Genomic DNA, 27,732 nt, shown 5'->3' with positions numbered 1-27,732 from the left:
GCCGCGCGCACTGCCGCGCCGCGGCCGGAGGAGGAAGTGACGAAATGGCGCGCGCGGCGCCCGCCGGGAGCCGTAGTGCGGCGGAGCCGCCGGGTCGGGGGCGCGCTGCGCGGGCCGGACTACGGCTCCCGGCGGCCCCCGCGGGCGGGCAGAGCGCGCGCGCGGACCGGAAGTGCGTGAGGCGGAGGCGGAGGGGGCGCCTGGTGCGGAGGGGCCGCGGCGGAGCGGCGCCGGTGAGTGCAGGGGCACCGGGGGGCACCGGGGGGCACCGGGGTCCCGGCCCCGCCCCGCCCGCCGCCACCGGGAGCTCCCCTTACCCCTCCCTCCTCCCCGGGCCCTCCGCAGCCGCCTCGCCCCGGCTCTGCCCACGCCCCCCTCCCGCCCCTCCCGGGCCTCTCCGCGGCGCTGCTCCCTCCCGCCCTTTCCCGGTGTCGTGTCCCCGGGCGAGGCTCGTTCGCGGCTCTCGGGACCGCTCTGGCCCGGCCCCGGCGGCGCCTCGTGGTAGGCCTGGGCCCGGCCAGGCCTTGGCGCCTCCTCGCGGCCCCGGGGCCGGTTGGGCCTGCCCGGCCCCTTCCCGGAGCCGCCCGTGGTCCGCTGCGGTCTTCGCAGACTGTTCGGCTGTCCCGTTCGCGGAGATCCCTGTCCTCCGCCCGCGCCTCTGGGCCGCGCCCCTTAGGCTCCCGCCGCTCCGTCGGTGTGTCCCGGCGGTCCCGTCCCGCTGTCCGGGGCTCCGCGTGCTGCTGCGGCGCGGGAGGCGCGGGCGGGGCCCGGCACCTGGAGGGAGCCGCCGCCATCGGCCCGCGTCCAGGGAAGCAGAACCCCCGCGGGCGTGCGGCTCCCGGGGCAGCGGGAAGGAGCGGTGCTCGCTCGGTGCCTGCGTTGCCTCTTGCTTACACGGGAAGTGGGGCTGAACTTCGGGCGATGGGGCGCGAGAGGCCTTGCAGTGGCTCACACGCGGGTGAAGCCTGACTCTTCATCTTCCCTGTGCTGCTAAAAGATTTTTCTGCTAGTTCGTGTTGTTTTGGGGGAATGGACGTGTTTGAGGTTTCTACAAATGCGTTTTAAAGCCTGCCGACGGTGATTGTCACCGTGTTTCCTCCTGCGTGGGGTTCTGGGTGTTTGTGTGGAAAGCGACGTGGTAGGTCTGGGGTAAGCAGTGCTCCATAGAGTCACAGAGTCACGGGATGGTTTGGGTTGGAATGGACCACAAAGCTCATCCCGTCCCACCCCCTGCCACATGCAGGGACACCTTCCCCTGTCCCAGCTTGGGCACTGCCAGGGATCCAGGGGCAGCCACAGCTGCTCTGGGCATGCTGTGCCAGGGCCTCACCACTCTCACAGGGAGGGATTTCTCCCTAATCTTCGATCCAAACCCACTTTCAGTGTGAAGCCATTCCCTGTGCCCTGCCTTGGGAGGAGCAGGTGTCTCTCAGGACCTGTCAGAGGTGGGGGACTCCTTGATTTTTATGTGTAGGGTGATGTGCCAGGTGCTGTGGCACAAGAACAGATTTGTTGCTTGAAATGAACAATTTAAAGCCGTTTGGAAGGTGGTCTGGGTCGTAGCTGGAGGTGGAAGAGAAGAGCCTTTACTGCTGCAGCAGCAGGGTCACATCAGCAAATGGATGTTTTCGGGCTGCTGTTCCCGAGAGCACAATTAAATCATCCAGTTCCTCTCTGGAAGGACTCCTGAGAATTCCCTGTGGCGGGGAGCGAGGGCAGCTGCTGTGTCAGTGCTGATGGTGTGTGACATTTCGGGTGGGCTTTACTGTGCCCTCGGTGGGTGCTGGGCTGGGAGAGCTGCTCGCAGGGATTGGGTGTCACAGCCTTGGCTCCACTCTCTCCAGAGGTGTTTCAGAGCTCGGGTTCCCTCGAAGGCAGGCAGCTGTAGGCACAGGATACAGCGCTGCCTTCTCCTGGAGTCTTCTGTGCTTGCTCTGTGTCCTGCTCTGGGACTTCACAGGTGCCCAGCACGGAGTGAGGAAATGGCTGGCTTTGTGACCTCTCTTACGGGTTGCACAATCTCACAGCAGATGAAAGGACAAAACACGACAGTTAGTGTAGAGAGCTTTTGCAAATGTACATTTTTTGTGCCATAGGATCCTCTGGAGGGTCTAGAGCCTTGTGATTTTTGGCTAACATTTCTTTGGGTGCTGCTACATATTTTTGAATTGCGTCTTTCCATCTAGGAATTATTGTCCCTACTTCAGCAGGAACAGGGAGGGCAAGTAAGAACTTGATTTTTTGAACAGTTTCCTCCAATGTCCTAAGGCAGCTGAAGGCTGGGAATGCTGCTCCTGAGGCAGTGCTCCAGTGGATGGGCCTTGGTGTCTGCTCCACATGAGTGTGATTTGGAAATGCTACAGTCTGGTCACAGGGGGTTGCAGAGTTCTGGGGTTTGAACCCTTCCCCTGCAGCTGGGGGTCCTGTCCGTGGGATGAGGGCGGTGCAGGGCTGCCCCTTATCTCATTTTCACATCCTTTTTGTCCAGAGATCCAAAGAGGAAACCTTTTACCTGTCCGGTTGTTGCAAGGGGAGGTCAGGCGTTGGAAGGGAGGGGCTGCCCAGGGAGGTTTGGACTCCCCATCCCTGGAAGTGTCCAAGGAACACCTGGACGTGGCACTCAGTGCTCTGGGCTGGGTGACAAGTCACAGGCTGGACTTGATGGTATTGGGGGTGTTTTCCAACCTGACTGAATCTGTGAAGAGATGACCTGGCCCTGGGAAGGAGGTGCCTTCCCAAGGTGCTGTAAAGAGCAGAGGTGCTCTGGCTGCAGCCACGTGTGCACCCAGACTGTGTTGGCAGCAGCAGGTGGAGCAGCCATGGATCCCTGCCCCTGTTCTTTGCCTGCAGGAGTCCTGCTCACATTTCTGCTGAGTTACACCCCGCTGACTTCCTGCTGTTTTCCATCCTTACTAATTCCCTGCCTCTCTGTGAGCTGTGTGTCTCTGGAAGACAGTTCTGCTGTCAGTGCTTCAGCAAGTGCTGTCTGGGAGGAGGCTTCCCTGGACACTGGGGTTTTGGACCAGCCATGTGCCCTGACCTTCACTTCCAGTTCTTTTTCATGGAAGTAAAGGCTTTGTCATATGTATTGTAAAAAAAAGAATGGATATTCTGCTGATGGGATTATGATAATATAATTTAGCTGTCTGCTGCTTTCTCCAGGTCATTTAAGTCAGGAAGTGTGTAGTAAAGTATTAAAGGAAATGCTCATTTGGGTCAGGCCAGGCATGTGGGCTCACAGTGAGGTGTTTGAGGCTGCAGGAAAGCTGGTGAACACTTTCTGACATGCATGTTGCTATTAGAAAACAAAAATGCTGCAGTGATAAAACACTAACACATAGAGTAAGTGACAATCCATGCACATCAGCAGATCTGAATTTAGTTTACCTGTTCCCACTTTCTCCATTGTCAAGGAAATGTTGCTTTGGGAGGCCTAGGGAGTGCTGAGCTGGACTGGATAAGCCTGAGGACGCTTTTCATTGCAAGGCCATGATGTTCCCTAGTTGTATCCCTGAAGGAATAGAGTGGTTTTGCCAGAAGTTTGAGTATTTTTCAGCTCACTTGGCTTTGTCTTTGTGAAATGACAGTTTGTCGTGTTGGAACTTCTTAATTGTTTGAGCAGCCACAGGGCCCTTGAACTTTTTCTCCTTCTGTAAACTTGTGGGAAAGTTTACAGTATCCTGAGCTGTGTTTAATGGCTGCACGTGCCAGGGCAGGGACGTGGGGTTTGGGTCGTGTGGTTTCCTCAGAATTATGGCGGTACAGGGAGTTCTTTGGTGAGGCAGGAATGTCAGGATATTTAGCCACATAGTTCAGGCCATGGACATTGGAAGAGAGGAGAGTGGTGGTGGCTGTTACAGAAGCTGTTCTGGCTCCCTGGGAAGCTTGTGCCAGGCTGTGTGACAGCCACTGGTGGCAGTGGGGCTGTGCCAGTGCCCCTTGAGCTGCCCCTGTTCCTGGACACGGTGATGCCCGTGCTGGACAGGCCTGGGAACAAGGCTTAAACTGCTGTGTGGGAATCTGTAGTGGGTCCCAAGATGAGGAAGTTGTTCAATTTGGCCCTAGCAGCTCATCAGGTCTTTGTTCCTGCTGGTGCCAGGGCACATGGGTGCCTGGGAAGGAGCCGGTGCCATTTTGTTTCCGGATGACAGGCTGGGTGCGTGAGCCTGGAGCCTCCTGCCCTAAAGGAAACATCCTTCCCCTCCTCACTGAGAAACTGTGTTAGGAGAGCCTGAGCATTGAGGGAGTCACTGCTGGGAGCTTGGAGAAGTGAAGAGTTCCTGCTCAATTTAGCTTTATCATGTCAGAGCTATGAATAGTGGAATCACGGGATCACGTTTCATGCCAGCTGGGAATGGTGTTTGCGCTGCCTTGCTCCATGGTAACCGGAAGCTGCCGGGCCTGGAAAAAAAAAAAAAGTGAAGCTAATGGCACACAGAGATGGCAGCCAGCTGCTCTGGGGGATGTTTCCCACCCAAGGAAGGGTTTTCTGTCCATGCCCTTGCTCCTGTCACACGTGAGCACAGCTTGTGCCTCTCTGGTGTCTCAGAGTGAGGCCTGTGCACAGCCCTGCTCGCGGCTCCAGCGATCCCAGAGCAGTGCCCTGCTCACAATTTCACCTCCACAGTCGTCACCCGGCCATTTTTAGCCTGCCATGATTTACAGGGTAAGGTGGGTGTGCAAACCCCAAAGAGCCCCTGCTGGGACCGCAGGGTGAGGAGCTGGCACTGCTCCTGCTGCTGCCTGGGGTCACTCCTGCCTTTGGCTGAGTGAAAGCAGCAGAGGAAAGCGGGGCAAGGAGCCCCCCGGGCGTGTCTGCTCTGGGAGCACTAAAGGTGATGGGGCTGTGGGGTGTCAGGCTGCAATTCAGTCCTCCAGGGACTGAGGCTCAGCATTAATGATGTTAACTAACCTGTGCCTTAATGCAGGGCTGGACATGTGATACCAGGTGGCATCGTGTACCTGAAATAATTACAGTCATTGCTCCTGTGGGGCTGTGGCTGAGGTTGGTTTCCCAAGTTAAGACCTGTGTATGCACTGGCTGATTAGGTGAGGTTATTTTGGCGGCCTTTTTTTACTGGGAAACGGTGCTGAGATGAATGGCTGAAATCAGAATCCTTTCCTGTGCTGCTGAAATAGAGGATTTGCCAGTGTCTGGCTTGGTTTAAATCTGATTTTCTCTTTTTTGCTTAGGTCAATCGCTTCTAAAGAGGCAGTGTTTAGAACCAGATTTGATGGGACACTTGTACAAGGTATGTGAACACAGCATGGGAAATTGTTCAAATGAGCTTATTCAGTATGTACAGAATTCCTGTGGACAGGCATTTCCCTCTGTTTTGAAGTCTGGCAGAGTGTAGGGACGGCCTGGTCTAGTGCCTTGTCCTTACAATAATGCCACAATTTAAAAAAAATTTTAAAGAACTTTATATGTTATACCAGGTCATGGAAATCCTTTTCCTTGTTTTCCCCTGAGGTAGTGGGATTCCCATTAAGGTAGAGATAAATGAAGTGCTGGTTTGAGAATATGTGAGTAGTTTGGCTTTTTTCAGCTTAAAAATGAAATTTGCTGGAGTTTGTATTTTCATAGGTTAAATGTGTGGAGCGTTGTAATCCCTCAGGAGATTTTTTTTGGCTGTAACTACACTCTGTGTTGCAGAAGAAATTCCAAAGACCCCCCAGTCAAACAGTTTTTCTGCTACTTGCTGTTTATTTGGAGGCAGAACTTGCACGTTTTTAAGCGTGCATGGTGCTTGCTGGGCTCCAGCTGGCAGACACCCCTAGAGGATGGAAATGTCCTCGAGGGTGCAGTTCATCCTCCCTTTGCTGAGAACTTCACTTACACACGAGTTTGAATTCTTTGAGTTAACTAATTTATGAATAGTTTTCTTAAGGGGAGTAAATTGGACCTTTTCTTGCTTCTTGTGGGGGTTGCAGAACTCCGGGCACAGATTCCAGCCCCCCAGCATCCAAAGGTGCTCAAAACAGCAGGGCTGTGCTGTGAGGAAGCTGTCAATTTGGGAAAGGACATGATCTTTTCTGCTTTTCCCAAGCTGTGTAAATTTGGAGGGAAAAAGCTGATGAAATCGGGTTTTCCCCTTTTTTTTTTTTTTTTTTTTCCAATTATGGATGTTTTCTTCTGTGTTTAAAAGAAATTCCAGCCGCCCAACTTCTGTAACAAAACCACCCAGATTTCTAATCAGCTTTTCCTTGGATTGTTTCCTTGAGCTCCCTGTCACTAAACTGTCTGGATAACACCATACGACTTTTTAAGCTCAAACATTTGTAAAATAGTGTCTCTCAAGTAGCCAGTTTCAGAAAAGTCACTGATTGGGGTTTGTAGCTTGACAGATTAATTGGAAAGGGATTGTTCAGCACTACGATCTGCAGAATCAGTCCTTTCCAGAAGAACCTGTAAATACTCTTCCAGCCATTCCATAGAACCTGCTTCTTACTATCTGAACCCAGGGCTGGAGCTCAGGGTTAAACTTCTTTAGGGGTCAGTTTAATGGTGTGAAAACCCAAATGTGCTTGAAGGAAAATCTTAATTTTGAAAGCACATAGACTAGAGAGAAATTGAAACTGCTGCTGACAAATTTGTGCTTCTCTTGCTGTGGCAGAATAATTTTGGATGTTTTCCCCCAAGCATGTTTAGCACATGTTAGAGTAGAACACTCTGTTTTGTGGTTAGGTTTTTGGTAAATTTTTTTTTTTTTTTTGAGCAGTGTTGTCTGGGACATATTCTGCTGAGAAGGTTGGTAGGTGTAGTTGTAGCTTTAGTTAATATGTGTCATAAATCTTCTGAAAACACGCTGATACTGGATCTGAGAAGAGAAATCATTCTGCTTTTTGTTCCCCCAATGAAATTTGATGATAATTAACATTTTAATTTGCTTCTCCCTGGCTGGCTGTAGGAGTTGTGCAGGTGGCTCTTCCCCTCAAGTGTTGCATTGATATCAAGAACATACTTAAGGCATCTTGCACCAAAAATTAGCTTGGAAAGGAAGAATCCAGTAGAAAGTGAGGTGTTGGGAGTTGGGTTCTGAGCTAACAAAGATGAGTCTGCTCTCTGCACTTGCTGCTGCACTTCAGGGACGTGGAGAGAGCTGCAACTCTTTATAAGCTTATTTTTGCAGTGATTGTTGTTGCCTCTTTATACAGAGCACACTTTGCAAGGTATTTTGTGGGATTATTCCTTTTTTTCAGAATGAACTAATCTTGTTTGGGTTTTGGGGTTTGGGATTAGGAATTGTAGAGCTGCCAGAAGGAGAATTAATTTTTTTTTTTCTTTCCTGATAATGAGGGGTGTTGAGCAAATGAAGGAGCAGTTCAGCTGTTCCTCCTGAGCTGAATGTCTGTGCTGGTGACACCAAATGGATGATGCCAAGAGGCTCGGGCAGAAATTTGCTCTCTAATGAGATGCCACCTCATTTGCTTTGGGCCTCACAGCAAAATAAACCACAACAGCTTCACTCAAATGCTGGCCAGTAAAAAGCAGATTTTTGTTTTCCTACCGCACTTCCAGAGAGGTTTCTACAAATGCTTTTACAAAGCATTTAATATTTATGAGCTGAGTGTTTGCAAACACCCCGTGATAAACGGAAACCACTGTAATGAATTTCACCACCCCACGCTTGTGTCTGAGGCGTGTACACAGCCATGTCACTTGTTTCCAGGTGTTCTGGGGTTGATGCTCAGATGTGAACACAAACAGCTGCCTTGGCAGGGAGGTGCATGCTGCATTTGCAGAGAGGTGCCAGCTGTGGTGCTCCGTGTGCAGGATCCTCACTGGCACCTGGGGATGGAGTGGGCTCAGCTGGAGCCTGTGCCAGCTGGCTGCTCTGGCCAGGGCTGTCCTGCAGCAGCTGGGGAAGGGCTGAAATCCCGACGCCTGCTGCCTGAAAGACCTCGAACAAAGGAGTGGAAGATGGAAAGAGTCACTAAGTAACACAGGCCAGTTGGAAGCAGGGAACAGATTCCTGGAAAAAGGCTTTTTGACAACCAGCAATGTTTTTAATTTGACCCATGACTTGGCACATGGAAATGTTCTTTACAGTGTTCTGGAATAAGAAACTCCTGGACTAAGATTTCCACTTCAGCAGAGAGTGTTGAGCACGTTTCTCAATTTCCTTTCACTGTCTGGAAGAAAGGTTTGCTACTCCTGCCTGTTGTCTTGACTTGGTTATTTTTTCTGTAGTAGTGCTCTAAACACAAGAATAGTATTTTTCTCCAAAGGAGAATCCAGATTTTGCTCTGGATGACACCTCTGTGTGTGGGACTGTAGCAAAACTTGGTGGTAAGAGTGGTGTTTGGGAAATAGGCAAAAAACCCTCAAAGCCCAAGTGTCACAAAGCAAGAAATAATGGGTATGACAAACTCATTCTGCTGCTGTGAAAGGCTGAAAGTCAAAGAAGTTTATAAGATATAAGCTGAGATTTCTTTTTGTGGACATTTAGACTGATGGACAAGACAACAGTAAAAATAATAATTAAAAAAGGTCTGTGGCTTGTTGTTCTTTGTGGCTTTTTCCCATGATTGGTAAGCAGGATTTAATAATCACTAAACTTTACAACACCACTTTTCCTCTTGGCTGAGAACAGGACTTCATCAACAGTTCAGAGAAAGGTTTCAAAGCTACTTGAAAACTGTGCTTTTTCAGTGAAGTAAGGACAAGAAATTAATAGCTTTAAACAAGTCTATTTTATGGCTGAACACAGAGTAAGTGCCATTCTTGCTGTTAGCTCAGAGGTTTAATAACATGGAGTAATTTCTGAGGTTGTGTTTACTGTTGTTTTCTCTTCTAAAACCTCCACCCCTCCAGCAGTGCATGGAAGGATTCTGAAATGTAACTGTAGACCTGTCAGAAAAGCTCCCAGTGGACTGGTGGCTCCCTTGGATGACGGCGATATGCTGCTGGATGAATTGTCAGGAAAAGAATTGTTTCTGTTGGCTTGTGGATTCCTTTAACAATATGGGAAAATCCTTAGTCCTGAGCCCAGTAAGACCATTGAAATGGGCTGAGAGAAATGACTCCAGCACGGCTGTCCAGGTGCACTGACAGATGTGTGTCACAGCAGGTGGGATGGGGCAGGGGAGGTGGAGCAAGGAAGGAAGAAGACTTAACATTTTGGAAGCGTGAACGATCATTTTGAGACCTACATTTTCCGTAAAAGTCCATGAAAAAAATTCCTGGTCAGCTGTGGTGTGTGTGTTCCCTGCAACACTGGGGATCTGATGAACCTTTTGGGTGCAGCAGGAGCTTAGGGCAGCCAGTTCACCTCTGGTGGCAGTACAGCAGTGCATGTACAAAGGTGTATTTTCTTCTCATTTCAGGTTTTCTTCCTGATTTCATAACTGACAAAGCTGAGACGGTGAAATCTGACAGAAAGGTGCAAGGTGTGAGCCTGCTCAAGCAGGTAGGCACAGCAAATAAAATATTCACAAGAGGTAAAACTGCCTGGCTTGGGATTTGTAATAGACATTCTTTATATCTCTTCTCTTCTGGGCATGCTACAAGTTAGACTGATGGTAAAATTCTGCTTTCACTGTTGTTGTGCAAAAAATATGGAGCAGGTTTAGAAGAAAAAAATCAGCCCTGTGTCTTGGAATGTGTGGACTTCCCAAGTAACTGCAAAACGGGGTAAAGTAGAATAATTAAGTGAAAAAATCCTGGATGTCCTGGAAGAAGTAGTACCTATTTTTGGTTTTTTTAATGTTGTATTGACTAATCTTTGGAGTTACGCCCTGGTGATTTTTGGGAGAAGAACACTGCTTCCCCCATATGCCATAACTGGCCAGATTATTAAATGTCACATTGATCTGAGTGTTAAATCCCATATTGTGCCATGTGCCCTCCTCCAGCTTTGTTCTTTGCTTGAACATTGCAGTGATTTCAGTCAGTGGCCTTAAAAGTTTTCCTTAACTATTGTGAACATTTAAACTCCAAAGCTGCGGAAGCTCATGGAAGGGCACAGCTGTGAGAGACTCTCAGTGGTGACCTTTTTTCATTGCTGTGGAGTGGAGCAGAGTTGTGCCTCCCTTTTGGGTTCTGTCAGGAGGTAAAACATTAACTTTCCTGCCACCGTTTCCTGACAATAGTTTGCCTTCTGGGCAAAGTCCATCGTGGTGCTTTAGTGGGAGCATTTGCTCCTCTATTGTTTCCATCGGTGTTCTGCTGGATTGCCCTGAGGGGCCAATCCAGCAGTTTGGGAATGGAGAAAGCAAAGTTTGCTCTGTACAGCGTGGTTTTATGACAGATGAACGAGCTGTCAGGTGTCTGTTTCCCAGGGGATGGTGCCTTACCAGAGCTTCTAAATTCAGCACACAGATCACATCCAAAACCAGGATGTTTTTGGATGGGAGACTACACTCCTTGAGAAGATCTGCTGGACAGCTTAGAACTGGGCCTGCAGAAGAAACAAACAAAAAAAAAAACAAAAAAACAAAAAAAACAACAACAACAAAAAAAAAAAAAAACCAACAACAAAAAAAAAAAAACCAAAAAAAAAAAAAAAACCCAAAAAAAACCCAAAAGCTGGAAATCCCTGGCAGTGCTTCCAGCAGGACATGCCCTCCTGATGAGTGTAGTCACTCTTGCCTGCTGGGAGAGGAGATCTGGATCAGGCAGCAGCGTCAGACTCGTCCCTTCCCAGGTGCTGCTGTTGGGGATTCTGTAGCTGTAGGAAGGAAGGGGGACTCTGGCAGGGCAGATTAAGGATGAGTCCCCATAGCACTGTTGCTTCTGGTATAGCAACTAGCAAATGCTTCTGCTTGCAATCCCCGCTCAGGGCCAGACACAGCATCTCCAGGAGCTGTGTGCCCTGGGCACAGCTCTGTGAGCGGGGGAAAAATAGGAATGGCAGGGGAAAAATGGGAATGGGACGTCAGCAGCCACTGCTGTTCTCAGAGATTGCCTTTGCTTCACTTACAGGCACCTCTATTTAAAAAATATAAAATCCTTTTTACAAGAACAGATGCTTTCAGAGTATTTTGCTGAACATATTTTATCTGAGCCAGTCATTCTTAAAACGAAATGTGTATCACAGTAAGTTTACAACTGCAGTTAACTCAGGGGAGCTGACGTGACTCCAGTGTGCAGTTTGTTTAACCTTTTAAGTGCTGATGGAGCATAGCAACTCTGTTTCTATCCTAGTAGGAGTTACTTCATATGTTAGGAATGAATCAACTTTAAAATGTTGGCAGAGATAAAGAATCCAAGGCGTGAGCGTTTGGCACCCGTTGCGCGCACCAGGGTGGTTTGGCTGGGAAGTGCAGTAGATCAAAGTGAAAGGCAAAAACTATTAAGCAGATCAAAGTGGTAATTTAAAAATCTATTTTGGGGTCTTCTTGGGATTTCCTGAGAGTTGGTGCCACATCTTCTGTATCTTGCAGTAGCTCCTGTTAGCATTTCTTTCTCCTCTTCCATGTTTTGGTTTCCAATGCTCAGCGTTGGATTGTTGTGGGCAACAGAGTAGGAAGTGTTGCAGGAAGTGGTTCAACAGACATATTCAGTGAATTAAAGAGAAATACTTTAAAATTTTCCTTCCACACATTCTTTCCCTGAAAAATGACCAAGCACAAGAACAAGCATTGGTTCTCAGTGGCAGTATCTTTTGGTTTTCATCCCTGGGGCGACACGGAATAAAACAACATTTATTGTTTCCTAATAGAACAGGAACATCAACTTTACTATTTTTTTTTTGCATGCTTTCTGATGTGGAATATATTCAAATACTTCAGTTGAATTAATCTAACATCTTTAGTATAGTTAAAGGGAAGAACAGGAGCATGTAGCATGATTTTTAAAATAAAAGCCAAGTTCCCATATCTAGAAAGTCCCAGCTCTGGTGATGAACCACCATCCATTCTCCCAGCAGCTGCTCCTGTGCTGGGCATTGTGTTTTTCCTGGAAGTGCCTTGGCAGAAGCTGAAGCCTTGAGTAACCATATATGTAATTTTGGAGAGCCACTGGAAGCGAAGGCATTGCAAGTCAGTCCTCTGGAATTTCCTTAAAATGGGTATAACAGCAGCAGCCACACTTGATCAGTTGTGTTTATGTACCTGAATGTCTCTATTTTTATACAGTGGGTAAAGAAAAAAAAAAAAAAAAAAAAAGATTAATTTTGTGCTAACATAATTCTTTTTTATTTCTGGCTCTTTTTCATTAGTCATTTTAGGTGGAAAGTTTCTTGATAACTTATCGAATATGCAATTAATGCAAATTTTGCTCGTTGGTAAAGGAGAACAGATTGGGGAGGGTGTAACTAAAGATTTGTGTGGTCAGACTATTCCCTGAATCATCTTCTAAGGGACTTTCTAACCTTTACCTGGATACATGCCTGAAAATAGCCCAGGTAATTCATAATTACAGCTATTTTGAGTCATTTAGTGCTACAGTGTAATCTCTTCTGTCTCTGAATATTTGGAAGGACATCTGATTTATTTTGGCTGCAACAGAGCTCCTGGCTGGGTGATCCACACTGGTGACTGATCACAGCAACTGCAGGAACTGCACAAGAGAGAGGACAGGATTGAACCTGAGCAGAGCTGTGCAAATAGGGTCACATTCCTGTGCCTTGGACTATCAACTCTTTTTTGATTTCCTCTGAAAGTTTAGATGAAAGTTTACGGGGTGGGTTTTTTGATGGTAAGCTTTCTTATTTCTTCCCTGTCCTTTAAAGCAGTGGCAGCTGGCTGCACAGACAGGGATGTGGCTGCAATTATATGGAATTTTCACTTCCACGGGCTAGTTTGCCTCTAGAGGTGTCCTTGCCTCAACCAGCACCATGGCCCTGCCTCTTCCCAGGTTTGCATTAACTTGGTGCTTTCAACTGTCACACTCATTTGTGATTACTCTGGGTTTAGAGCCTTTTATTCTTTTTGCAGTTTTCCTCTTCAGACTGAAATAAACCTTCTATTCTGAGCCCAGCACCATTCATCTGTTCCTAGCAGGCACTTCAAACATTCCTATTTCCAGCCTTATCCAGCTCCACGTCCCTGGAGTCTGTCAGCCTGCCAGGTGCTGCCTGTCCTCTCCTATCAACCACATGCTTCATTTCTCAAATACTTCTGTTTCCCTCAGGTGCACTGACAGGTGCTTGCAGAGATGTCTAAAACTAACAAATCCAAGTCTGGGTCCCGTTCGTCCCGCTCGAGGTCTGGATCGAGGTCCCGCTCCCGGTCCTTCTCCAAATCCCGCTCCCGTTCCCGCTCGATCTCGCGGTCGAGGAAACGCAGACTGAGGTGAGTGTGTGCTGCCAGAGGGTGGAACAGGGCAGTTCCTCCCCTGCAGATGGTTTGTCACTTAGCTCCTTTCCAGGGAAAGACTTCGATTAGATCCCAGGACAGATAACGTCCTGTGTGTCAGGCTGCTTCCCGCCCCGTTTGGGTGTTTTCAGTCCCTTAGGAGAATACATTGTTAATAAATAAGGAGAGTAAGATGTTTGTCAGCACAGTCAAGATCTTTCTTTTGAGACTTTGGCTTTTTTAAGGAGGCTTTAATGTAATGGATCCCAGACTCGAAGGCTCTTCGTAGATGTCGTGTGCTTTTCCCCTCTTGAGAAGTGAATTCAAGAAAAATTTTAATATAAATTTTAGACACTGCTGTGAAACGTGGGGACAGTTCTTGATATTCCTTTGCCTCTCCCCTTGGCATACAGGAGCCAGGTCACAGGGAAGATCCTCCTGGAGGGATAAAGTGGATAAAAGATAATTTTGCTGCAGTTAATTTTAAGAAATTATTAATGTCTGTAATAGTTGTTCCTGTCTCCCTGAATTGTTTCTGAGCAGGCCAGTTACAGGCTTTTGTCTTCCCTGGATGTCATTTTTTTCCTTTTATCTTGGCTAAGCAGTCTACATCTGGCAAAGCCATTCCAGTTGGATGGGGTGTAATGGTGTTCTCCTGCCTTTTCACTCATACGAATAACACGTATTCTGAAAACCCCGGGGCTGTGAACACATGCAAGTGTTACCAGTTAGAGATTTTAAAAGTACAGAAACACTAATGAATGTACAGTTGGAGAAAGAGGGACATGACAAAACTAAATTAGAGGTGGAGACTTGAGTCCAGCCGAGCCCTTTGCAGAAGGAAGCTGGAATGCTGGAAGATCCGTGCTCTTTGGGAATATCTCCTAGCTGGGAAGGAGCTTTGGCAGTTGAGAAAAAGGCACCCTGTGCAGACATGATTGTTCCCTCTGTGCTGCTGCTGAAGCTACTTCTGCTTTATAAATAATTCCTTTTTAAAAAAAAAAAGGAGTCTGAATGGAGGGGGTCAGCCCAGCCCAGCCCCCCTGCCTGGCCTTGGGATGTGCTCCAAGGTAGGTCTGGTGGGATCTCAGCATAAAAGGCCATTGCTGTGTACTTCAGGATGCACCACAAATTGTTTTATTCTTCTTTTGGTAGGCTTGCTGTTTCTCCTAGGTTACACTGCTGTGCTGGACTCTGCCTAATATCTTCTGCTTTCGTTATGACTTTATTTCTCACTTCTTGTAAATGCTGGGGATTTAGCCCTGGAGCAGTACAGTGCCTACAGTTCTGGGGGCTGGCAGAGTTGGGGGAATTATCACTTTTGGTGTTTCTTTTACTGCATAACTTTTACTGTATTTTTCTAAAAAGATTTCTGGTAAATAGTCTGCAACTTTTGGAGTGAAATCTTCCTGCTGCAGCCTCTCTAAAGCACTAGAACAGATTTTGGAAGCGTCGTACGACAGGTCCTTGTTGATAATTGATCACAGATGCAGCAGTTGTCTGAAAATTGAGTGTCTGTTCCTCATGCCTTGGACTAGAGCTTCTTATAACTGGTCCTTGCCTCCTTCTCTGCTTTTCCTTCTAGTTTGAATGAAGAAGTGTCTCAGATAAGTTTTTTCATTGTTTAAAGGATTGAAAAATCTGTTAAAATGCTCATTAAGCTGTTTGTTAGCAATGACTAGAGTATGAATAAGAGTTTCCTGCTAACCTGTGACCTGTTTGGTAGGAGGAAGAAATTAAAATGGAACTAAAGTTCATCTCTGACTGCACATGTGTGCTAACCGTGTAGGAATTGCAGCAGCAGGTTGTTGTCCCTTGGTTCTGGGGGTTTGGGATGTGAGAGGTGAGGAGCAGCACTGAGATCTGTGTGAGGAAGTTCATGTCCATTGGAGTACAACCAACGTGTGTCAGAGCCAGAGCTCAGAATGCAAGAAAGGGCTGTGGAAACATTCCAATGAATGTTATTTACTAAAATTCCATTCGGAAAAATCTCTTTTCTATTTCATTTTCCTATTTTGGCCAGTCCTTCCTGTAGCTCTGGCATCTGAGCTACATCGGGACCTTTAAACAGTTACACAACTGCAGCGATTTAATGGGAGAGGCTGTTGGGACAGTTAGTCACTGGAATCTTGAGTTTTTCCAGGGTTTGTGCGTTCCTGCATTCCGGTTTTGTGGATGCGGGCAGGGGCGTCCACAGCGGCACCTGGCGGCGCCTGGCAGAGGTGTCCTTGTGTGGGATGGAACTGTGGGATGGAGCCCTGGGATGGAGCCCTGGGATGGAGCCCTGGGATGGAGCCGTGGGATGGAGCCCTGGGATGGAGCCCTGGGATGGAGCTCTGGGATGGTGGCACGGGATGGAGCCCTGGGATGGAGCCCTGGGATGGAGCCCTGGGATGGAGCCCTGGGATGGAGCTCTGGGATGGTGGCACGGGATGGAGCCCTGGGATGGAGCCCTGGGATGGAGCTCTGGATGGAGCTCTGGGATGGAGCCCTGGGATGGAGCCGTGGGATGGAGCTCTGGGATGGAGCCCTGGGATGGAGCCACGGGATGGAGCTCTGGGATGGAGCTCGGGGATGGAGCCCTGGGATGGAGCTCTGGGATGGAGCTCTGGGATGGAGCCCTGGGATGGAGCCGTGGGATGGTGGCACGGGATGGAGCCCTGGGATGGAGCCCTGGGATGGAGCCCTGGGATGGAGCCCTGGGATGGAGCCCTGGGATGGAGCTCTGGGATGGAGCTCTGGGATGGAGCCGTGGGATGGAGCCGTGGGATGGAGCCGTGGGATGGAGCTGTGGGATGGAGCCCTGGGATGGTGCCACAGGATGGAGCTCTGGGATGGAGCCCTGGGATGGAGCTCTGGGATGGAGCCCTGGGATGGAGCTCTGGGATGGAGCTCTGGGATGGAGCCGTGGGATGGAGCTCTGGGATGGAGCTCTGGGATGGAGCTCGGGGATGGATTCATGGGATGGAGCCCTGGGATGGAGCTCTGGGATGGAGCTCTGGGATGGAGCCCTGGGATGGTGCCACGGGATGGAGCCCTGGGATGGAGCCCTGGGATGGAGCCCTGGGATGGAGCTCTGGGATGGAGCCCTGGGATGGAGCTCTGGGATGGAGCTCTGGGATGGAGCCCTGGGATGGAGCCCTGGGATGGAGCCCTGGGATGGAGCCCTGGGAGCTTAAACCCGTAGGGCAGCGCGCCCTTTGCCCACTGCTGCCCTGCTGCTGTTGGGGTGTAGCCATTTATTGAACGTGCCTGAGAAAGAAGTGAGGTTTCATCTGGGTTATCAGAATTTTAAAGTGTATCTGAAGCTGGGACAAGAGATGGTGACTTGGTGTCTGTTGCAATAACAGTAGCATGATTTGCATAAAAAATACTTCTTTGTGGGTGAGGTGTAACCATGACTTTGAGCTGTTAAGGGCTGGATGCTTGAGATCTGTCACTTTTTCTGAAGCTGGATAGCAGCCATTTTCATCCTAGCAAAACAGAGAGCAAGTGTGTGCTTATCGTGGTCTCTGCAATGATCCTGAAATCAAATATTTGACAGCAGCACAGCTACAAGTTATTTCCACTGCAATTTGTTCACGGCAAAGTGTAATACCTCAGTCAGATAAGGGTAAACCAAGGGATATTTTTTTAAAAGCTGAGAAATTAGTTTTTCAAAGTCTTTTTAAAATATGCCTTCAAATAAAAAGTTGTGACAGAAGAATAAACTCTAAAAATAAATTATTAACAGAAACTATAACATAAAATATTTATATAATTTTTTTATCAGTTCTAGGTCTCGTTCAAGATCCTATTCTCCATCTCACAACAGAGAAAGGAACCACCCACGAGTCTATCAGAACCGTGATTTCAGAGGCCATAACAGAGGGTACCGGAGACCGTATTATTTCCGTGGCCGAAACCGAGGGTTTTATCCCTGGGGCCAGTACAACCGAGGAGGATACGGGAATTACAGGTCCAACTGGCAAAACTACCGCCAGGCCTACAGCCCTCGCAGGGGGAGATCGCGCTCCCGCTCGCCCAAGAGAAGGTCTCCTTCCCCACGGTCCAGGAGTCATTCCAGGAATTCTGATAAGTCATCTTCCGACCGCTCAAGGAGGTCTTCCTCTTCCCGCTCCTCCTCGAATCATAGTCGGGTTGAGTCTTCCAAGCGTAAATCTGGAAAGGAGAAGAAATCATCCTCCAAGGATGCCCGGGCATCCCAGGCTGCGGGAGATAACCAAGGAGACGAGCCTAAGGAGCAGCAGTTTTCAGCAGCGGGGGCTCAAGATGCCAAGGCATCCGAGGGATCAAAGCCGTGGCAAGACGTGAGCAGCTATGGCACGGGCTCCACGTCCAGAGGGTCGGTGTCGGAGCTGAGCCCCCGGGAGCGCAGCCCTGCCCTCAAGAGCCCGCTGCAGTCGGTCGTGGTGCGGCGCCGCTCGCCCCGGCCCAGCCCCGTGCAGAAGCCGAGCCCGCCGCGCTCCAGCCCGTCCCCCATGGGCTCTGCCGCCCCGAGCGGCTCCACCTCCTTCCAGGGGGGCTCCCACCAGAGCCCCTTCGAGCACGGCTCGGCAGGAATGAGCCCCACCAGAAAGAGCCCGGTGTGCAAAAGCCCCACACCCGTCAGTTCGCTGTATGGTGCCGCTCCGAAGGAGGAGGGCACAGCTCCCGGCGGAGGAGCCTTCTCCAAGAGGCAAGTGATGTGTTTTGTGGTGCTGGGTTGTTTTTTGGGGTTACTTTTGAGGAGCCAGCTGCACATGAGGATGCTCCCCATGAGCAGGGCGAAGGGCTGGGGCAGGCTCCAGCTAGGAAGCTGTGCCAGCATACTGCCAGCTCTGGGCCTGGTCCTTTCTGAATTACGGAAAAAACACAGCAGCCCACAGTTGTAGGAAGTTGGAATTGGTTTTCCAACTTGGATAGTTCTAAAGATTATATATATTCCCTGCAAAAATGTTCATAGCCCATGAGCACTTGAAGATTGCCCAAGGAGGTTTCTTGGCAGCTGGAAGCTCACATTTCCCAGTTACATATGTGTTGGTTATAGACATTTTTAGTGTTGCCTTCTGGAATTGTTAGGTACTGTAAATTAGAAGAAATTAATTAAATCCTGCCTCATATCCTGCAAGCAGCCTGAGGCAGGTGCAGCTGCAGTGCTTGTGCCTGTGTGTGGGGGTAGGATGAGAAACTAAAGCACCAGATACATCTCTAAAATGAAGACAGCCTTCCGTGCAGAAGGCATCTGCTTCCACCATTCTCTTGATTAGGCCACTGCAAATCGTGCCCAAAGGTGGCACTTTGTTTTAAAAGATACAGCACCATTCACAGTGCTTTCAAGTCTTTATTGTTTTTAAAGGTGGTTTGGTCTGATTCTGTATTAAGGATGTGTGAAATTTAAAAGGGGAAAAAGCTCCTGTGACTCTTTGTTTCCAAACTCTTTCCAAAGCATGGAGCTGGTGTCCGTGGGCTTTCCTGCTGTCCCACAGAGGCAGGGTTTTGATTTGTGAATGCTTTAAAATTGTTCAGATGCTATAAACCAGCTGAATTGTTCTCAACAGAAGTATTTTCTCTCTCCCAGCAGCATATTCTCCTCTGTTAACCTGTTTGCTTTTATTTGTGTTTGCAGTCTGTCATGAAATACTTAGCTTACCTATGAAACTTGCATCCCAAATTTGAAGTAGCTTTTGAGGCTTTTATTTCCAGTGTGTTGTTTAAAGCAGAACAGTCCAATTTGAAAGGTTTGATGTGTTGTTCTCCTGAACCAGGTTTGTAAGTAAATAAACGGAGTGGGTAAGATGTTCCTCTTTTCCTTCCAATACATCTGTGGGTCAGCTGGGTTTGATTTGTCCTTGAGCCTCATTCCATCAGTTCTGCATATCCATCTCCTTGTACATTTGCTGAATTTAGTGAGAACAAAAGTCAGAATTCAGGCTGAGTAATCTGCTTGACATTTTAATTATTTTAAGGCCTAGAGGCAGCTTTCAGTACATGCATAGCTTGGTGTTCTCTGAAGTTTGACTCTTTGAACTGAAGAATTGACCTTGTTGAGCTCTAATAAGAAACCTCCTGTAATGTCTGTTTGATCAGGTATCTGGAAGAGCAGAAGACTGAGAACGGGAAAGACAAAGACCAGAAAGTAACAAATGCTGAGAAAGAAAAAAGTAAAGAAAAAGGGAATTTCTCTGAGTTGGGATCAACAGATGGAAAGGCAAAATCTGACTCGTATGGATCGAAAGCTGACTCGGAGAAGGGATACCGCGGCAGCCAGTCGCCCAAGCGCTACAAGTTCAGGGATGACTTTGACAAGCTCAAGGTCCCAGAGTTCCACAAGGAAGGTCACTATGGGAAAGATGAAACAGATGAGCAGGACAAGAAAGACAAGGCAAAGGGCCGGAAAGATTCGGAATTTGATGATGATTCCAAATTTATGTCTAAAGTCGTAGCGACTTCAAGTAAAAGTCAAGAAGAGGATAGGTCAGGAAAATGGGAAGGTGTGGTGTTCCTGCCACCTGGAAAAGAGAAGCAAAGGAAACCTGATGAAATGGAGGAGGAAAGCTATTCTGAAAGATCCAAAAAAGAAGAGAGAGCAGGATCCAAGAGAGCTGAACCTGGTCACAGGGGTTTCGTACCTGAAAAGAATTTTAGAGTGACCACTTACAAGTCAAGCCAGGAAAAAAGCTCTTCCCCTCCACCAAGGAAGGCTTCTGAGGTGAAGGAGAAGCCAGGCACCAAAGTAGAGGGGCTAACTCCTGGCAAATCCTCTTTTTCCATTACTCGTGAGGCCCAGGTCAATATTCGAATGGATTCCTTCGATGAGGATCTTGCACGGTAAGGATCTGCCAGCTTTTGAGCAGTCTCTACTAGTGATGTTTTTTCCTGTTTCTCTTCCTGAGATCCCCATGTGCTTGCCAAGTGTGAGGAAGGCTAAGCAATATTGCATCACAATTTGTGGTTTTGGGAGCTAGAGATTAACTTTTTCCTAACCTTTGCTATGTACGATTAGTTTGGGATGCACCAGGCTCTGGGGAGAGCCCCAGATGGAGTCAGGTACTCAGGGGAGCAACTGTGCTGCTTAAATCCATTTGATACTCTGCCATGTGTTTTACTACTGTTATTCTCCATGCAGCATTAGAATAGTGACCTGAATTACCACAGTAACCTGGAGCAGTGTGTTTAGGGGTGTTTAAAGGAGCTCCTTGCTCATGCTTTTGAGTATTCCTGGGTGCCTCCCTAATAACAACATAAACCATCAGTGAGCTCCCAGCTCCTGCAGAATTAAACACTTTAAATTGCTCCCCTTCGCCCCGTTCTTCTGTTTCATGGTCCTTTCTTTTTCCAGTCCCAGCGGCATATTGGCTCAGGAGCGCAAGCTCTGCCGGGACCTCGTGCACAGCAACAAGAAAGAGCAGGAATTCCGCTCCATTTTCCATCATATCCAGTCGGCTCAGTCGCAGCGAAGCCCTTCTGAGCTGTTTGCTCAGCACATAGTGACTATAGTCCATCATGTAAGAGGTGGGTCAGGAGTCCGTGTCCTCGGGGAAGGTTCACTCCTCTCTTGCCCAGATAAGTGGGGTTTGTGCACTCAAAATGCCTGGTGTTGTTTTCCAGCAGATATTCCAAGAGATGAGAGCAGCAGCAGGATCACAGTCATCTTTATTTACATAAATACTCTTCTGCACAGGCAGAAGGTGTTCTTGTTTTAACCTGAGATATATTCAGAGTCAGAGACTTAGAATTTTGTGTTCTGATGAATTTGTGACCCGCTCAAAGAAATTGTCTTAATTTCACTGAAACACCAAAAATTGAAACTGCAGTTTGTCAGCAGCGTCAGAGCTCATCCCCACAGTGCTTCACTGACCTGCACCTGGGTTTTAACAGGCTGTGGGATGGGTGGGCTTTGTCTTTTTAATAAACTGTCACTAAGATTTTGGTATTATTTGTTCAAACCCCTGACAGAGCATCACTTTGGGTCTTCAGCTATGACGCTGAATGAACGCTTTACCAAATATCTAAAGAAAGGAATGGAACAAGATGCAGCTAAAAACAAAAAGAGCCCTGAAATCCACAGGTTGGTGCCATTAGACACTGTCTTAATATTGCAGAAGTATTCCAGATTTCATTTCTTAAACTCTGGAATAATTCCAGAATAATTCAAGTATATAACTAGCTTCAGCCAAAAAAAAAACACAAAAAGGAAAAATATGGGGAGTTTTAAATACTTTTGGAAATACTGATCTGCTTTAAAGGACATTTGATCTAAAATCTTCAGGTTCTTCTTACAAGCAAGGTTATATCTATGGGTTGGTTTTTCTTGTTTTGTTTTTTTTTTTTTTGCTTTAGGAGGATAGATATATCTCCCAGTACTTTTAGAAAACATGGATTCTCTCAAGAGGAATCGAAAAGCTCCAGAGATCCTGGCTTCAAGGTGAACTGTTACTCTGATTAGTTTAATTCAACAAAATGAGTGCATTGGGCATGAACTTAACAGTGATGTTTTTGTTTAAATTACTCTCTACTTAAGTTTGTGTTTTTCTTTTAAGGATGGGCATAATTCTAAAAATGAACTACAAAGGGTTAATTTTTATTAAAAATGTATCAACAACCTTTGTGAAGTGGTTAGACTATGGTAAATGACCCCAAAGTCAATTGAGGTGAGCTTGAGAAAAAAGAGAGGATTTTTGGAACAAGTGCCCATGATGAGAGAAGAGACTTTTTGTGATATTTTTCTGCTTGTAAGTATGATTAACTCCATTGTTACGTGCAATTTTGCCAACCATGTTTTCAAAGACATGCATGTCAAAAAGAGGAAAGTAAAACTAAATGCTGAGCTAAAGCAGATACACTATTAAGCACTTGATAAATTTTGTTCTAACAACTGACTGTGCCATTTCTGTTGATTGCTGTTACTTTAACATTCAGCACTTGTCTTAGATCCAGAGCATTTGGGATTGAGTGTTTTAGCTTTGCTGAATAGATGAATGTTAAGCCATTGCACTCACTGTAAACAGTCATAAAAAAGGCTTAACGTAAAATGTTTGAGATTTTAACCTTTGTTTATTCACCTTCATACATATTTACATTGAAGAGATTGTAACCAGTCCTGCTGAAACCTTACTTGTTTCATATTTGTTTTCGATTTTTTCCAAACACACTTGTGGCTTGACATGGACGATGGTGAGATGGATTTGATGGGCCTGAACTCTGAGCATCAGCTTGGCAGAGTGTGTTATAAACGTGGTTTCCAAACAGCTCGCCAGCCTTCCGTGAAACAGACGTGCCCTCCCAAACCCAAATAGGTGTTTGCTGTGCCACATAAGGGAGCTGCTGCTGATTTTGTCACTTATCTGTCATCCATCGTGTTGGGAGCAGTTTTATTCTCAGAGTAGAAATTAAAGCTCTTTGCCTGGGGAAAGTAGAAGAGCAAAATACCAAAACAAAATGCCTGCTTTCACTCCTGCGTTATTTGACATATTTATTTAAACAAAAAAGTGTTTAGGAACTCATGTAAGTAAAAATTTAACAGCTAGAGAATTACTAATCCTTTTGTATTTAATTGAAGGCGATTAATTTGATGTATGTTGCATATCAAGTTGTACAGTTCCCAAGATGAGTGTTGTGTAAATGCAGTAGCGATGGCTGAGGCTGGGTGTTGGTACCAACGTGGTGTAAGGCTTCCTGCTGCCCAATTACCTGTTTGTCAAACCACAGCCACTGTCACTTAGGGCAGGCAGCAGAATCTCACCCAGGTGCCACAGGGCTCAAAGGAGGTGCAGGGAAAACAACTGCTCCTTTCCCAAAGAAACTCCTGATCCCTTCTTGAAGTACCAATTTAAATACAGCTCAAAGCAAGCATTACCAGATGTCTTTTATGTTTGTTTTTAATTAGCAATGTAAATTTAGTTTTAATTTTTCATGCAGCTGGTGAGTTTTTGCTCTGTGAGACACCAGCTTGCTTTAGCAGACTTGGCAGGACTGCGGGAGACACGCACAGTGTGTCTGTGGGGCTTTGTGGCACCTGTCACACGGTGCCCTCCAGCCCAGGGGAAGGAGCTGTAGGTGGCATCTGCAGCAAGTAAATCTTCCTGACAGACTTAGTAATGCCTCCCTGTCCATGGGATCTTGGCCTTCTCCCAGACCCCTTGGATGCTGCCTTTCACTGGCCTCCTCCTGCCCCTTGCATCACTAATCTTGGGTAGCTCCAAGCAGCAAAGAGCTTTTGCTTCTCCCAAAGTGTCACTTCTAGACCTGGGGATTAAAATCCCTCTGGCCCCTGCCCAGGTGAGACTGTCAGCAGGACCTCAGGTGCACCCCTGGGCTGTCAGAGAACTCTGCCACACTGTCCTTGTGGCCCATAATCAGCTGGATGGGATTCCCAGGTTGTTCACATCCTTGCTGGCTGTGGTGTACAATAAATGTCAGCTTCCATGTCTCCCTCCCCTCTACCAGACTGTTTATTTTAATGCTGTTTAAAGAGTAGATAAAAAGTTTAAAAATCAGTGATTTTAAGTGTAGGAAAATTGAATTCTGACAAAGGCAGACTTACTTTAATAGTGCATTATTTGACATCCTTAAGTGGAATATTCATTAGTGCTCAGTTAAACTCCAGTTCTCCAGAAGTCTGTGCAGTCAGTAAAGCAAAGTAAATGGTGCTGAGCTGGGGCACTGCAGACCTTGTGTTCAACTCTGCCCTCCCTCTCCCCTGCGTTTGTAGGCTGAAGGGAAATATAAGGACGACCCTGTTGATCTGCGCCTTGATATTGAGCGCCGTAAAAAACATAAGGAAAGAGATCTTAAACGCGATAAATCCAGGGAGTCGGTGGACTCGAGAGATTCAAGTCACTCAAGGGAAAGATCAACTGAGAAAACGGAGAAAAGTCACAAAGGCTCAAAGAAAAAGTATGTAGGAAACCCAGTAGCCATTTCCTTGTGCCTCTCGTGTCTCTGCTGCTCAGGTTGGAGACGACACCGTGTACAACAGTTGTACACACAGTTGTGTGTGACATAACTCCTCCAGAGGCCTGAGCTACCCCTCTGCGTGTCGTCTCGCTATCATTGTATCTCTCAGAAACACTAAATAATTGTAAAAGGTAGATGGGAAAGCTCCATGTGTCAGGATGGGTGAGTCACTTTTCCTTCTTGTTCCTGTTGTGTCAAGAGAGAAACAGCCATGTTAGAATGACTTGGCTTTGATGTTAATTTAAACCTTTTCTATTAGCGTAATTTTCCATTTGACTAAAACTCCATTGATGCATGCTAAGCTGAGAGCAGATGGTGTAAACACCTTAGGAAGGAGCAACAAGTTCCTTCTGGAGAGATCTTGGGCCCTGTGTTAAAGCCTGAGCTCTTACTATGGCTTTTCCTCTTGTAGTAGGAGAGCATGGCATTGATAAGAGAGTGATAAAGAAGTGGTTTTGTATCTGATGAGTCACAGCTGAGTGCCTAATGCTGTTGTGTCCCACTCCCCTCCGTTGCCACCACTGAAACAGGAAACACCGACGGGTGCGTGAGAGATCCAGGTCCAGCTCATCGTCGTCGTGGTCCTCTCATTCGGTCAAAGCAGAGGAGTATCCCGAGGAGACCGAGGAGAGGGAGGAGAGCTCCACAGGCTTTGACAAGTCCCGGCTTGGGACTAAGGAATTCTCTGGTCCAAATGAGAGAGGAAGAGCGAGAGGAACCTTTGTAAGTGTTCTCCAACCCTGCCCCAGATGTTCTCCACCTCTGCCCTGAGGGTTGGTTCCCAAAGCGGGCAGGAAGTGGCAGTTGTGTGTTGCTCTCAGTTAAAGCTGCCCTGCAGGAGAAGCCCCCAGGGTGCTGAGCCTCAGTGGAATCACTTCAGCTCTGGGGTATAAACCAGGCTGCTGGGGGTGCGCTGTGAGCAGCAAACTCCAGATGGGAGGAGCAGAACAAAGCCTGGAGGCTTCTGTGTGTTAGCGATGCTGAGCAGCCCAATGGGCACTCGCTGTGCTTCCATTGGGGTTTGGCCACGCTCACGTGTGCAGCCCATGTACAGAGGGGTCTCACCTGCTTGGGGTTGCCCTGGAAGTGCCTCTAGGTGATCTGCATCAGCTTTACAGGAACTGTGATGTGCTGTGTGATCAGATGAACTAAAACTCCAAAACCATGAGTGCAGGAGGTGGTGTGGCCACGCTAAAGCTGTCCTCTTGCTTTAGTGATAGGTTTTAGAGGTGTTTTGGATGGTCGGAGAAGGGCTGTTGGGTATTTTGGGAGCCCTGGAAGCTGACTGCCTCTGCAGCTGTTCTACTTTTCTCCTCTGTGTTGCTGTTGCAGCAGTTCAGAGCTCGAGGGAGAGGATGGGGCAGAGGCAACTTTTCAGGCAACAACAACAGCAACAGCGGCGGCAACAACGACTTCCAGAAGCGCGGCAGAGAGGAGGAGTGGGACCCTGAGTACACACCTAAGAGCAAGAAATACTACTTGGTACGTACCTGGGTGCTGAGACACCCGTGTGCTCCAGCTGCGTCCGGTCTCGGGTGCTTTAGAGGCGGAAGCACCCGCTGTCACTGAGACTCCAGGTAAGGCTTCGGGTGACGCTTCGCGGCAGGCTGCTGGCTCGTGCCTAAAGAGAGCTTGTCGCTGCTCCCTGGAGAGCGGCTCCCATTAAGTGCATCCCCAAGGGCGGTGGCAGAGGCGCGGTGCAGGGCGGTGCCAGCCTGTCTCACCTGCTGTCCTTGGCTTCCCGTGCAGCACGACGACCGCGAGGGCGAGGGCACGGACAAGTGGGTGAACAGGGGCCGCGGCCGTGGCGCCTTCCCCCGGGGAAGAGGCCGCTTCATGTTCCGCAAGTCCAGCACCAGCCCCAAGTGGGCTCATGACAAGTTCAGTGGGGAAGAGGGAGAGATCGAAGACGACGAAAGCGGAACGGAAAACCGGGAGGAAAAGGACGCCCTGCAGACGACGGCCGAGTAGCCGCGGGCTCCGCGCGGTGCTGGGAGCCCTGGCAGGAGGGGAGGGGTCAGGCTGGTGCTGGGGTGTCAGGGTGATCCCCACGTGCTGAGCAGAGCCCTGGAGAGCAGCTCGGAAACGATCCCGACGTTATTTAACTGCATTTCCAGAGTTCAGCCTCCCCAAGCACGGACTGGGACTGATCCATCATTTACGCTCGGATCCGCTCCTGGAGTTTCTCTTCCCAAAGACTTCCCTTCTGGACTGGATACGGTCAAGCGCTGGGTGAGACCCCAGATTTTCCCTTCTCTGTGACCTTATGGATGGTCGGTTATTTTTTGGTAACAGGCTTTGAGGACGACGTGGTTTTAGTTTGTGCCCTCCTGACCTCACCTGTCCTGACATTTTGTTTCTCTTTTATAATTTGACCCAGTGATAGTCGGGGTTCACTCGCCCGCTCAAATTTTCCTCCCCTATTGTGTATTCAATTTTCTAAATTCTGCTTATTTTAGGCCTTTACATACGTAGTAGCATCAATTCAGAGATAATTTTGGAAACTATTTTTGGTTCTTATAAATAAGAAAATAATGAAGCATGTGAGCAAACATCTAAATGTTCATTTGTTGGGACCAAACTGCTATGACTTTTTTTTTTTAACTTTTTTTAATGTAACAGTTGAGTTTAGGGCCTTTTAAAAATTACTATTTTCCTTTTATGTTGGAAGTTAATAAAATTAGCATGGTTTAAAAGAGAAAAAAAAAAAAAATACACCCTACTTCTGGCCACTGTTTGTGTTCACTATTAGGCCTGGTGTGTGCTGGACCCCAAACTGCTTGTAGCATTTGTGTCTCCTCCCTGAAGCTGGTTGTGACCTGAGTGCCCTTTCCAAGGTGACACAGTTTTCTAAGGAACTTCCGAATTCTTCTTGGGGAAAAATATAAATGGAGATGAGAATTTTTCAATATTTTTTATTAATCTTTTTATAAAACCAAAAGGCGGATTCCTCCTGAGCTGGTTGAGGACGGCCCTTAGGATGCATTTCTTTTTATCTTCTACTTTAAAGATATTCTGGAGCAGTTTGTGGAGGGTTCTTCCCGGCCAGGTCACGAGCCTGGGCGGAGAGGCACAGCCGTGCCCGTGCTCCCCCTGTCCCTCTCCCCAGGATTGCTGTGCTGTTCCCCACACACCAGCTAGAGTTTGGTTTGTTTTGACTTGAACAGTTCCTGTTTAGCAAAGCCCCGAAGTTTGTTTATGCAAATAAAATACAATAAAATAAGTCGTAGGTGTAACTCTGCTTGGTTTGTGTCCTGAGTTGCCAGGGGGGAGCCTGAAAGGACCAAGTGCCCGAAGCAACAGGGGGCAGCTCCTGTTGGGTTTTATGCATTAATAGATCGCTCAGCTGCTGCTTTGGCAGTAATTGCCTGGGGACAGTGGTGACACAGGCACAGGCCCTGTCAGGGATTGTGTCACCCGTGCACAGGACCAGCTCCCTCCTTCCCACACCGAGCTCCTCCCAGGAGCTCCCCGGGCTGGTCCCGGCGCTGGGCAGCTGCAGCCCCGTGTGCTGCCCTGGCTGGTGCCCAGCAGCAGCAGCTTCTCCAAGGG

The 27,732-nt window shown here is 48.0% G+C and overlaps 1 protein-coding gene across 6 annotated transcripts; it reads left to right on the top strand.

Annotated features, from left to right (window-relative positions):
• Positions 1–172: 172 nt before the first annotated feature.
• Positions 173–27,416, top strand: THRAP3 (thyroid hormone receptor associated protein 3). Of its 6 annotated transcripts, XM_053999042.1 has the most exons (14): positions 173–233; positions 5,194–5,252; positions 9,331–9,413; positions 12,426–12,628; positions 13,079–13,239; positions 17,015–17,920; positions 19,312–20,052; positions 20,564–20,736; positions 21,181–21,292; positions 21,565–21,649; positions 23,936–24,120; positions 24,711–24,903; positions 25,513–25,662; positions 25,930–27,416. In XM_053999042.1, exons 5-14 carry the CDS (start codon positions 13,103–13,105, stop codon positions 26,149–26,151), a joined length of 2,904 nt encoding a protein of 967 aa, XP_053855017.1. In that variant the 5' UTR covers positions 173–233; positions 5,194–5,252; positions 9,331–9,413; positions 12,426–12,628; positions 13,079–13,102; the 3' UTR covers positions 26,152–27,416. The 6 variants fall into 6 exon arrangements, with proteins under 6 accessions (XP_053855017.1, XP_053855018.1, XP_053855019.1 ...); XM_053999043.1 differs by lacking the exon at positions 12,426–12,628 and having other exon boundaries at positions 25,516–25,662; XM_053999044.1 differs by lacking the exon at positions 12,426–12,628 and having other exon boundaries at positions 26,298–27,416.
• Positions 27,417–27,732: the final 316 nt, after the last annotated feature.

This window comes from Vidua macroura, chromosome 25 (assembly GCF_024509145.1).
Source record: "Vidua macroura isolate BioBank_ID:100142 chromosome 25, ASM2450914v1, whole genome shotgun sequence".
In the NCBI taxonomy this organism is placed as follows: domain Eukaryota; kingdom Metazoa; phylum Chordata; class Aves; order Passeriformes; family Viduidae; genus Vidua; species Vidua macroura.
Note: the sequence above shows the minus strand (reverse complement) of the source record. Positions and strands in the feature narration are given on the sequence as shown.

Bases quoted from the DNA above. Each gene is read 5' to 3' on its own strand.
- THRAP3 (XM_053999039.1), top strand. From the start codon at position 13,103: ATGTCTAAAACTAACAAATCCAAGTCTGGGTCCCGTTCGTCCCGCTCG. The intron at 21,293-21,564 runs GTTGGTGCCATT...TTTTTGCTTTAG, and splicing joins AAGAGCCCTGAAATCCACAG to GAGGATAGATATATCTCCCA. The intron at 21,650-23,935 runs GTGAACTGTTAC...CTGCGTTTGTAG, and splicing joins CCAGAGATCCTGGCTTCAAG to GCTGAAGGGAAATATAAGGA.